Genomic DNA, 11,484 nt, shown 5'->3' on the forward strand with positions numbered 1-11,484 from the left:
TACCTCCATTCTGTGCCTAAACGTTCTGGCAACCTCGCTGCAGCATCTAAAGTCAAAAGGCACTTAATGCTTCAGGCAAGCTGTGGTCTGAATTCATTGATTGGATGCAGCTCTGTGAGCTCTGGTTCTCACGTAGCCTCGCTCCCTTTACGAGGATGTGGTTATGGGTTTAGCCCCATTTAGAGTCGCTATTGTGTTTCATCACTGAATACAAGCATACATTTATTCATTGTTGCTATTACTATTTATTATCTATTTCTCAAAAGATGTAGATATGATTACATGTGACCTTTTTTTTCTTGCTAGACTAGAGCAGCACATGTATGTACTATGTATGATCTGATAATACTTCCTGATTCTTTATGCACTTTCTATGCACAAGCAGCTGTTTTCGTCACACCTCCAGGAAAAGTAATAACTCTCCATGAAGATTTATCCCAGTCACCCTGAAGCCTCTGCTGTAAAACATGTTTTCACTTCGCCTTGTCTGCTTGGCGCTCGCTTTATGACAAACTGCAATTTACAGAGAAAGTGCAGCAGTCAAACTGTGCGGAGCGAACGCTCTTCACTGTGAGTGGTCTTTTCTCTCATAAGACACATGTCTGGCAGGGAAACGTTGTTCTGTGGGCTGCTGAATGCCAATGAGCACACGTGTGTATCTCCGAGGCTGATTATGACTCTGACACACATTCTCTCTCCATTGTCAAGTTGTCTTGGATTACAAAGATTGCAGATAATGAGAAAAATACAATTAGTCAATTTGCCTGTTACAATCTAAGCATTTCCAAGCATAACTGAATTCCAATTATTTAACATATGGAATACTCAGTGCACAGTACATGTGATTATTTTTTTGGGCTAATTCTTTGACTGGAAGCTACAGTGTTTTCATATTGTGAGACTGGTGGATACCTGACAATGTTTGACAATTTAAGCCAAACAGCAGAGGAGAAGGGGAATGAAGTCAATCTTGCAAGATGGAACATGTAATCAGGAGCACTTTCATTTGACTTGAAACCGGAAGCTGTACAGTATATGTTGCATGAGACACCTTTTTTTTCAGTAATTTTGCTCCCATATACTATTCTGTTAAATTTCTATTCATTTCTTTATTTCTTTATTTTTCTGTCTGGCAATGGCAATTCTTTATGCTACCACTAGATGGCGGAGATGTTATTTCAGCCCCAACGTACAGACGGAAAACGACGTGGCACGCAAACAGTTCACTTCCGGTATTGTATGTTGTGTTGACATCCGCTTGCTCATTGATATCTTTTGGCTTCTGACAAACCGGACTCAATAGGAATTCAGCTTCGCCATAAAGTGATCAAACAAGCAGCAGTTTGGGAGACGTTAATGAGGAGAGCAGCGGGACGTCCAGCGCTGTAGGAGCTCAGCAGCCGGGACAGGCGATGATGGCTGCGGGGCTGATGGTGCTGCTGTGTGTCGGGGAGCTACTGGAGGTCTGCAGCGGCGTCTCCACTAACAGAGGGGGGCATCCCTCCTTTACTGATGAGATCCCCTTTAAAATTAACTGGCCAGGTGCAGAATTCACTATGGTAAGTTTCATTCTCTTTCACTGCTCTACAAGTCACATATTTACTAAAATGGTGAACCTGTCAGCCGTCTAACCGACTTACTTTCCTCTCAGCCAGCGTCTGGTGCACTTTACAATGAAGAAGACTTTGTCATCATGACAACAACAGAGAAGGAGAAATACAAATGTCTCCTGCCTTCCCTGCCAGCTGGAGAAGAGGTGAGAGCCTAAAAAAGATCACTATCAGCCTCTTTAAAACAGTATTTTAATTAAAACCTAGCTTTTACTTCAGATGTAAGATGTAGAAACATTATCAGATTGCCTCATTGCAGCTGGAGTGGAAGCACATGCATGAATGATAAACAAGCTGAACTAATAGAGTAAGAGTCGAGTAAAGTCAAGTCATTAACGTGAACAAAGAGTAATTGATATTATTTAATTGTCCTTATTTGTGAATGAGAGATGTTGAAATGATTTAATCAGCTTTTAAGTAGTTTGATTATCTAATAAGAATAGAGGTTATTGATAGAGAGCTTTAGGTGTTTGTTTTCAGAAGAGGCCTTTTCTTGACCCATGGATGAATGAGTTAGGTTAGGGTTAGATTATAATTGTTGACAATTTGCTGTGATCCTGAATCTCTCAGTTCTGGATCTCTGGCGCCCTTGTTGTTGACATAGCAACACATCCGGTTTAGGAGTAAGCTCACTCAGTGTAAGCATTACAGTTTACAGCTCCACCTACGCAACTCCACCCAACTTCAGCCATGAGCGCTCCGGTTATGAGAACAAGCAGCTGGTCACATCGGTGCAGTAATAAAAAGATCATAGTCAGATTCCCAGGTTATTCCTCAATGGCCAACATCCCACTGTGTCTAATCAAGCACACATTATCCTGGGTAATTGAATGCAGCACAATTAGGAAATCCATTCTCCTACTCACCTGATTGTACTGATGAGACCCCACACCTTCTAGTTTGTGCATTCCGTGTGTGTGTGTGTATGCATATGTACAGTATGTATGTCACTAGGATGACCACCATTCCTCCGATCGCCTCCAAACCTACCTGCATTTCCATAGGGTGCGTTTATTTTTATTTCCATACAACACATTTATAGTAGTGGTTGAACGGAACCACCCAAGTGTGTCAGTTATTAATGACATCAAAGATGGAACCACAGCTCATAATGACATCATGAACGATGTTGAGGTGGTAATCTCATCATGATTGGTTGGTAATGGAATCACCTCAGCACCTGCCATTATGACATCATGAATGAAAACAACAGGGAGGGGGACAAAGGTCAGTCAGGGTCAAGCGAAGGAGCGAGTTGGCGTCTCCCTTCCTCAGCCTGTGTTCTACTCCTAGCAGTCAAACAGAGACTTAATAGTTGAACAATTGAATCAACATGCTTGGGGAGAGAGAGCAGCGTCCTTCTTGGAGTATAAATGACGATTTCACTTCTATTCATTTCCTGTGTTGCGCTCTTATTGTTGTCCCCTGTTTGTTTGATGGGTCCGGCTCTTTATATTGCCATCGTGTCACTGTTGTCTCCTTTGTTTGGTGTCTCTTTGTGTCTCAGGATGATATGAAGCTGTACAGTGGGCCCAGTCCAGGTGAACTACTGGAGCCACTATTCAAGCGGAGCACCTGCTCCTACAGGGTGAGAACCATCCAGACTCAATTCTGATTCAACTGCTGCTTTTACCGGAGACCGAAGACTATTTACAAATGGCGTCCATGGTGCATCAGCAGAGCATACGACCTGCAACATGACAATTTCTGTTACGTGACCATTTGCTTATATTCAAATGTACTCCTATTAAATCCTTGTGCTTCCGGTTTGTCGCCATTGCAGATTGAGTCGTATTGGACGTATGAAGTGTGTCATGGGAAGCACATACGACAGTATCATGAAGAGAAGGAGACTGGGCAGGTCAGTGTTCTGAGTGGACAAAGGGGATTTTCAGAACATTCATGTGAAGTTGTCTTTAAACAAACTTTGTGCTGAAACGAAATCCTTTCTGTTTCTGCAGAAAATCAGTGTTCAGGAGTATTTCCTGGGAAATGCGGCACTGAATGGCCAATCGACAGAGGCTGGTGAGGTTCTTTATCTACTTTATAGTATTGCATCATTGGTTTTTCCGATTTACAGAGATGACGTGTGTGTGTCAGTGTTTTGTTTCTTTTGCTGAAGATTTGTATTATTTCTTTGCAGAAAAAGCTGAAGAGGCGGAAAATGTAAAGTCAGGAAGTCACGCCGAGGTAAGATGGAATGATAACGCTCCAAAGCAGCCATATCTGCAGGTTTAGCTGCAGACACGCTGACGTTTGCGTCTCCTTCAGGTGCCCACGAAGAACATAGAGGGTCAGCTGACTCCTTACTACTCACACGAGATGGGAAACGGGACTCCCTGTGTGCTCAAAGAGAACCAGCCTCGCTCCTCGGCTGTGCTGTACATCTGTCACCCGGAGGCCAAGCACGAGATCCTGTCTGTCGCCGAGGTCACCACCTGTGAATACGAGGTGGTGGTGTTGACTCCGCTCCTCTGTGTTCACCCGAAATACAGGTACATGCAGCAATATTACATGGGAGAATTGTGCTTAATGAATGATGTCCGATCTGCCAGACCACAGCTCGGCTCTCTTGGAATCGCGGGAAATTTTCTTTGTGCTAGGAATGTGGATTCTGCAGAAGACGAGATTCTTGCTTCATAGGCATGTTGTACGTCTTCTCCCCAGGTTCCGGACGTCCCCGGTAAACGCCATCTTCTGCCAGGCTCTAGCAGGCTCCCCTCTGCGGCCTCTGAGGCTCACCCAGTTGGACAAAGAGCGTGAGGAGCAAACTAAGCCGCCATTCAGCGCCACGACTGAGACCAAGGAGGTGAGATGCAAAAGAGGAATACTGCCTTGCTCCAACTGAGGCACTTCTCTTTGTATTTTTAAGGAACAAGGACCCAGTTAGACCTCGGAAGTAACAGCTCTCCAACTGTAGTTTGGAGGGGCTCACGGCACCAAACATTGACTAAATCAGCGAAAGATAAGCGTGTACGCCATCTGAGAGAAGGTGCCGGGCTCATGTGTTGTGCTGATGTGTTACAGGAGGACGTGTCACCAGTGAGAGAGGAGGCCTTCACCTCCACACACAAACCCATGACTGTCGGCGGGCATTCCCAGGTCACGGTCGGGACCACCCACATCTCCCGACTGACAGACGACCAGCTGATAAAGGAGTTCCTCAGTGGCTCGTACTGTCTGCACGGGGTGAGCCCCGTCCCAAACCCCGACACCTTTAGGGACGTCAAACTGAACTCCTTCCTCTAAAAATGTTTGTGTTTTTAGGGGGTCGGGTGGTGGAAATACGAATTCTGCTATGGGAAACACGTCCATCAGTACCATGAGGTAAATATAACCCTGCGTAAAATGCGTTTGTTTTACATTTGTGGTTGCAACTGTCGCAATAAGTTTGCGTTTCCCGCTTGCCGTCCCTTGGTGTTGCAGGATAAATCGCAAGGAAAGAACACGGTGGTGGTGGGGAGCTGGAACGCTGAGGAGCACATCGAATGGGCCAAGAAGAACGTGGCCCGCTCCTACCAGCTCAAGGAGGATGGAGTGCAGAAAGTCAAGTACGTCGTCCATCTACTCCGCCTCTTGACCCGGACGCCTTAACCAAACGGAAGCCATTCTATGATCGTCCTCTGTTTTCCCTCCGCAGGTTGGTTTCCCATCTTTACGGCCACGGGGATTTATGCGATCTGACAGGGAAGCCCAGACAGGTCATAGTCAAGCTCAAGTAAGTGAAGAATCATAGAGGATGAAGCATAAAGCCCCCCCGTGTCCCCCCCCCCCCCCCCCCCCCCCACCGCCCCGCCCCTGTGTTGATTTATTACTCATTCGGCGACTCTTGTCAGGTGCAAGGAGTCCGAGTCTCCCCACGCCGTCACCGTCTACATGCTGGAGCCGCAGACCTGTCAGTACGTCCTCGGGGTGAGTTCACTCGTAAACCCCGGGCATGAAAAAAGGTTAAATGTAAATTCCGGAGGTGACATTTTGAAATGACTTTCTGTCACGCTGCAGACTTTGACAGGCTCGAGAATTTTTATTGTGTTTTTCTTGCCTTAATCCAAGTCTTAAGTGAAACCATATTCAATACCTGACGCACATAAACGGACTAAGTATAAGAGTGTCACATTTTATGACACGCAAGTAAGAATGGAGTCTAGTCTTTGTATCGATGGCAAGTTGTGACCTCAGAATTATACGGTTCTTTCTGGATCTTGAAAATAACTAAAGCACTAAACTGTCAACTTAGTCAGCGATGTTCTTGTGAAATTGTCTTTGTCAAATTTGTGGGTTTAACATTTCAAAGTCATTTTCAATTAGAGGTCAGCTGGACAGAATCGCAAATTCTATTCTAAATTTTAGGAAAATCCTGTCAAAGTCTTGAAAATTTAATACGCCATAAGTTTTGGGAAGGTCAAGGAAATATGGAATATTGATCAGAACATGTCAAAGTCAGGCTAAGAATATCTGTGGTTATGTTTTTGTCTCGAATAATATAGAAATGACTCTTTTGAAGGGAGAAAATCAATATATAATAATAATAATAATCTTCTTTCAATGCTTTATTGATCAGGTTGAGTCTCCAGTCATATGCAGGATTCTGGACACGGCGGACGAACACGGACTTCTGTCAATCAGCAGCTAAACTGATAAAGATCATTTGAGAGCGAGAGGGCACGAAGGGCAATCGAAGGCACCGACAAAGAAGGACACGGCAAATGAACGCTGCTGAACAGGAAACGGAAGACAGGAGCATTGGAGTTGGAAGGAAGAAAGACGCCCGTGACACTGCGCAAAATCCAGGTTTAAGAGGAAGTCGGAGTCGATTTTTCCGAGGCTCGGACACGGAGCCAGACCCAGACCCGGACCTGGATCTGTGCAGGACTGCTTCATGACACTCTAATCCAGGAGAAGTTCAATCTTAAGCAAGAAACCAACCAACATACAAAGGGGCTGATGTCTCTTTCCACCAGGCAGAGGATTCATTGCTTTTACTTCATCTATGCTTCACCTGAGCTACTTAAGGGGCAACGAATTGGGGGGGGGGGGGAATGGTAATCATCAGGGAAATCAACTATATATCAACGGGGGGGGGGCTTTGTTTGACATTTAAGGTGTGTTTTGGTAATATGAAATGATTTGCCGCTTAACTGAGGCACTTTTGCACTTGTAGATATTAAAAAAAAAAAGTTTTGTTATTTTGCTGGATGACTGAGTGTAAGTTATGGATTAGATGTTGCTGTGATATAGTTAAAAGAAAAAAGTGAGTTTGATTAAAATTTCTATCAGGATGTTTATCTGTGGGTTCCTAACAGTGGTATTCTGTGGTTTTATGAAGTTGTATTCTGGGATCCTGATCGCTGCCGAAAGCAAATCTGTCTGCAGCAAAGAATAAAACTAAAGTATGAAACTATTTACAGCGTTCTTACATCTCTATCTATCTTAACTCTGCGCTAAGCCAAGACAACATGAGTCTTGTTCTAATAGTGTGCTGACCTGAAGACAAGGAAACGACTGTAATCATATGATAATAATGACTTTACTTGTCATAGGAAATGGGGGGTTTTATACTGTAAATGTCTTCAGATCTGGACCACATTGAACCTAATAGTCTATCATAGGGTAAATATGCCAGATGTTTCAATTCTTTAAAAAAACGCATTAAGATTGATGTATTACTTTTGGATTATTCTGTTGACAAAGAGATCAACCTCCTTTACTGAGTTATTGAGGCAGAAGGCTCTTGAAAACTATTTCAATGAAATATCATTGGAGAAAGATAATGGACAATGTCCCACAAATGTCCCCGAAAACTGACGGTTCAGTTTGAATATGAATATACAGGCACCTTAGGAAAGAATGTGTCTTCTTCCAGGGTTCTTGCAGCTGGACTAGAGAGCTGTAGTAACGTCTCAGTACATGTTTGGCATATATAGGCCACCAGATGGCGCTGCTCCTTAGAGTGCTGTACAATCTAAGCAGCCTTAACGTTTGGAAATGCCTCAAGGAAATTGAGATGCAAAACTTTGCAACTCCACAACTTTCATGTCATTTAAATGTATAAAAATTGTAGCACCTCCAGCTCAACATAAGTGATCAACCAATCTGCAATTCCAAAGTGAATACATCCAATTCAATTTAAGTAATACAGAATTAATTGTGAGCTATGGAAAGCCCATTCAAACAGATTTATAGCAGCTCTATCTCATCCATCCCATTAAAAACTAGAAGGTTACACATTAGAGATCATGCCTCTGCCAAGGGAGACCGAGTCTTGCTTTAATGATGATAAATGATAAAATTATGTAGATGTAAACCAAATTGCACCTATTGATATTCGATGACTGGATATATATTCTATTCTACAATTAACAGTGGGAGAATTGAGAAAAATGTTAGCTAAATGTAATGGATTCTTCCCTCTGCCCTTCTTTCCAAAGTTTGCGGATAATCCTGCTAATAAACAGACGAACAAGCAAACCAAGCTACCAACAGACATGGGTGGGAACATCATTGGATGATGTAATGAGTAGTTTGGTTAGAGGTCTGAGATAATAAAGGTGAGTTGTTTAATCATCATTTAAACATCAGCATGACAGCACAAGACTGTAAACACTGTTGTTATATGTTGTAAGAGGATGATGATGTCGCCAGTAACCTCAGATCCACTGCACTTATCAAACATTTATTGAGTTAGAAAGTATATGAGGTTCACAAATACAGTTTTCTTAAGAAGTGGAAGTCCATATAAGTGCGACCACATGCCATCAAGAGCCTGTGCAGGCTTTCATACAGCCCTCAAACTACAGCAGCTCATACCAACAATCAGCCCGGGAGGAGGCAGCGACAGTGACATCAGCTACTGGTGTGTGTGGCTACCATGAAACCCTGCACACTCTTGGGTCATGCATGCACAACACTGGTGTGGTGCATTGTGAAAATGCAGTATGTGTAAAAATAGTCACTTCAAAAAACATTAAAGAACATTTTGCAACAGACATGTTCATTGCAAATCTCTTCATTCTTCCTTATGTATTTTTTTTTTTATTTTCATGACAAACAGTTCAGGTTGTGCATTTAGTTTTTCCACTGGTGTGAATCTTACACGTATTTCCACTGCAGAGGAGAACAACAGGGTTTAAACCGATTCCAGATACAGAAATTAGCTATTAGAACATGACTCTTTTGCTTCACAGTTGAAATAAAGCCAAGGCGAGACCAAACCTCTCTGTTTTGCAGCTTGTTAGACTGAGGGAATGGGAATCTGGTGCACAGAGGTGCTTTCAAAGTCTTGCAGTGCGTCTTGGTGAGTGTGGTAGTGCATGGCTACATAGGATTTAGCAAAGGCGAATGTCTGAGAGCTGACAGGCTGCAGGCTGGTGGGAGAGCTGGGTCCAGCAGAGGGGCTGCTGTTGTATATGCTGTAGTAGGGCTCGATCCGGGTGTTGATAGGTGTGGAGGTACTCGGGGGGCGTGGTTTGCGTCCACCTGTGGCCCTCGGGCTGGCGGCGCAATCTCTGGAGTGACTCGGCCCGCATGCCTGGTCTACCAACTTCCTCTGCGGTTTGGGCGACAGCACGTAAGCCGAGTTGGTCTCGTGATGGGAGGATTTATTGCGATTGACTTCCAGGCTGCCCTTTCCCATGGCGTGCAGACGGGTCTTTTGCTTGCAACAAAGGAACCCCATTGCTACCCACTGAACACAGCACAGCACACGGCGGCGGAGGCCTGCGCTGTTGCGTGAGTACACAAAGGGATTGATGCCTGACTTGAGAAAAATGAGCACAAAGCCACAAAGTTCAAACTGGTAATGTGCAAAGCTACTTTCAGGCGACAAGACATCCTGTGCAAGTGAAACTCCCATCGGCAAGCAGCAAAGCAGCACAGAGAACACTATGACCACACAGGTGACCACTGCTTTTGAATCTTTGGCTGTGGCCAAATTGACAGTGGACACCAGCTGGCAGCAGGTGGCTCCTTGTGCAGCTCCAGGAACCAGAGGCTGGCTGCTCTTGTTGGCATAGGAGTGTGTCTGAACGTTCTGCAGTTTGTTGTAAGTCTGGTTACGGTAGAGGGAGGGGGCTTGAACGGCACACTGCATGCTCTCAAAGCCTGCTGCGATGAGAGGCGGAGGAGCCGGGGGGCAAGTGGCATCTACGGTGATGATGGGACATTTCCTTACTTGCGCATTCTTCCTCAGCGTCTGAGCGATCATCAGATAGGACACGGATACCACCGCTACACAAAAAGCAAAGTCCGCCAGGTAGACGTACAACACAACCCGAGCCTGTCCACCTCCCAGGCCAAAGTGGGGCAAACAGGGTCCGTCTTTACGCGGGTAAGCTCGCATGGTGAGGAGAGCGGCCATGGTGAAGCTGGATGTCCACAGCAGGGCAGTGAGGGCCAGCGTGCAGGGGAAGGAGGCGGTGCGGTTGGGCTGCTGACCCAGGACCATGCGCAGGCGGTGCAAGGCGATGACAGCAACCGTCTCCAGGGACATGATGATGAAGCCGGAGCTGGTCAAATGGAAGGCGAAGCAGAAACTCTTCGACACTCCGTCTCCTCCGCCCGCGTCGAGGAAGAGCACCAGCGCCAGCATGGGGGCCGTCACACAGCAGATGAACAAGTCGCAGAAGGATAGATTGAGGATCATGAAGTCAAAATTGGTGCGAAACTTGCGAAACGCCGGGTCGAAAAAGGACAGGAACACCACCAGGTTGCCGTACGAGCCCAGACAGAAGATGAAGATGAGGAGGAGAGAGCAAAAGGTCAAGGTAGCCGTGTGGATGACGGCCCAGCCCGAGGGGGTCTGGGTAACCAGGGTGCCGCTGAAGTTCTGCTGTCTTGGCACATCCAGCAGGTCTGATGGTACCACAGTGGTGTTCATCGTATCAGTCACCGATTGGATGGATCACAAGCTCATTGAGTTCAACATTACTCCTCTATATGGAGGGAATACATGAGGATGGACTGTATCTGCTGCTTTGCCATTGCTGCCTTATTGGTAGAGCACTGAAAAAGGGGATAGAGTCACATATAATCAAGTATTAATGTCCAATATGGTACATTTAATGCTTATTGTATGTCACATAGCTGCAATACACTACATCCATTCATTATTATCTTAGTAGCTGGCGATGATGCACAACATTTAACCCATAAACTGCAATACAATATAGCTCTGCACCACTGTATTCGGCCAATTACACTTTACCTCCTTCCTCAAACACACACACACGCTGCTGTAATCCGACGGGATTGTGTACAGCAGGGTTATTTAATTATTTCAAAGCCGTGTGTGCTTCTCCATACAAATTCGATCATCCACACAGACATCGACAAAAAAAATGATTACCTACCATCTGTAACGTGGCCATCATCGTCTTATTTCATACAGCACAATCTTCGTTTGAACGCGTCATGACGGTAACTGAACGCACCGCGACTTGAGGTTAAAAGAGAGAAGAAGAGACGCATTTCAACGGCTGCTTACCCCCACAAAAACGAGCGATCCAGAGGTGAATTCTGATATATAGACATTTACTTTCATGCCTGGGTTTTTTTTGAATATCGTGGATGCAGATAAAATCAAAAATAAATACAAAAATCGTTTTCTGGACGGTATATCCACTCTTTTACAGGCGCGACGGCCGTTGGACGTGCGCTGAAAAATGAGTATGAAGTCACTGCCTACGTCTCCGGGCATGAGCATAACCACCGCATTCAATACGCTTATTTATTTTAAGACAAACCTCACTTATTCTCATTCATAGAATCATTTACCGAACTCTAAACGGACAACAGCGACTATTCCAAAGCTAAAATGATGCACTGTAGGTTTACACCATGTGAACGTCACGTTTAATTAAGCCATCACCTGCTACAG

At 44.9% G+C, this 11,484-nt stretch overlaps 2 protein-coding genes across 3 annotated transcripts; one reads left to right on the forward strand and one right to left on the reverse strand.

The window, feature by feature from the left end:
- The first annotated feature begins 1,220 nt into the window (after window positions 1–1,220).
- Window positions 1,221–7,028, forward strand: erlec1 (endoplasmic reticulum lectin 1). Of its 2 annotated transcripts, none has more exons than XM_076165573.1 (14): window positions 1,221–1,559; window positions 1,652–1,756; window positions 3,118–3,198; window positions 3,394–3,471; window positions 3,572–3,635; window positions 3,754–3,800; window positions 3,882–4,105; window positions 4,278–4,419; window positions 4,638–4,799; window positions 4,878–4,936; window positions 5,027–5,161; window positions 5,251–5,328; window positions 5,447–5,522; window positions 6,172–7,028. In XM_076165573.1, the coding sequence occupies exons 1-14, from the start codon at window positions 1,413–1,415 to the stop codon at window positions 6,241–6,243; spliced, it is 1,470 nt and encodes a 489-aa protein (XP_076021688.1). In that variant the 5' UTR covers window positions 1,221–1,412; the 3' UTR covers window positions 6,244–7,028. The 2 variants fall into 2 exon arrangements, with proteins under 2 accessions (XP_076021688.1, XP_076021698.1); XM_076165583.1 differs by having other exon boundaries at window positions 4,878–4,937; window positions 5,037–5,161; window positions 6,172–7,027.
- Window positions 7,029–8,841: 1,813 nt separating this feature from the next.
- Window positions 8,842–10,485, reverse strand: gpr75 (G protein-coupled receptor 75). The gene has a single exon (XM_076162114.1). The coding sequence runs from the start codon at window positions 10,483–10,485 to the stop codon at window positions 8,842–8,844; it is 1,644 nt and encodes a 547-aa protein (XP_076018229.1).
- Window positions 10,486–11,484: the final 999 nt, after the last annotated feature.

Source organism: Genypterus blacodes, unplaced genomic scaffold (assembly GCF_046128005.1).
Source record: "Genypterus blacodes isolate CSIRO-AG114 ecotype Tasmania unplaced genomic scaffold, CSIRO-AGI_Gbla_v1 ptg000012l_1, whole genome shotgun sequence".
NCBI classification, from domain to species: Eukaryota; Metazoa; Chordata; class Actinopteri; order Ophidiiformes; family Ophidiidae; genus Genypterus; species Genypterus blacodes.

What these genes read in the sequence shown, in the direction of transcription:
- erlec1 (XM_076165573.1), top strand. Translation starts at nt 1,413, where the DNA reads ATGATGGCTGCGGGGCTGATGGTGCTGCTGTGTGTCGGGGAGCTACTG. An exon ending in GGAGCACCTGCTCCTACAGG is followed by an intron (nt 3,199 to 3,393) that starts GTGAGAACCATC and finishes TCGCCATTGCAG; the next exon opens with ATTGAGTCGTATTGGACGTA. An exon ending in TGTGTTCACCCGAAATACAG is followed by an intron (nt 4,106 to 4,277) that starts GTACATGCAGCA and finishes TCTTCTCCCCAG; the next exon opens with GTTCCGGACGTCCCCGGTAA.
- gpr75 (XM_076162114.1), bottom strand. Translation starts at nt 10,485, where the DNA reads ATGAACACCACTGTGGTACCATCAGACCTGCTGGATGTGCCAAGACAG.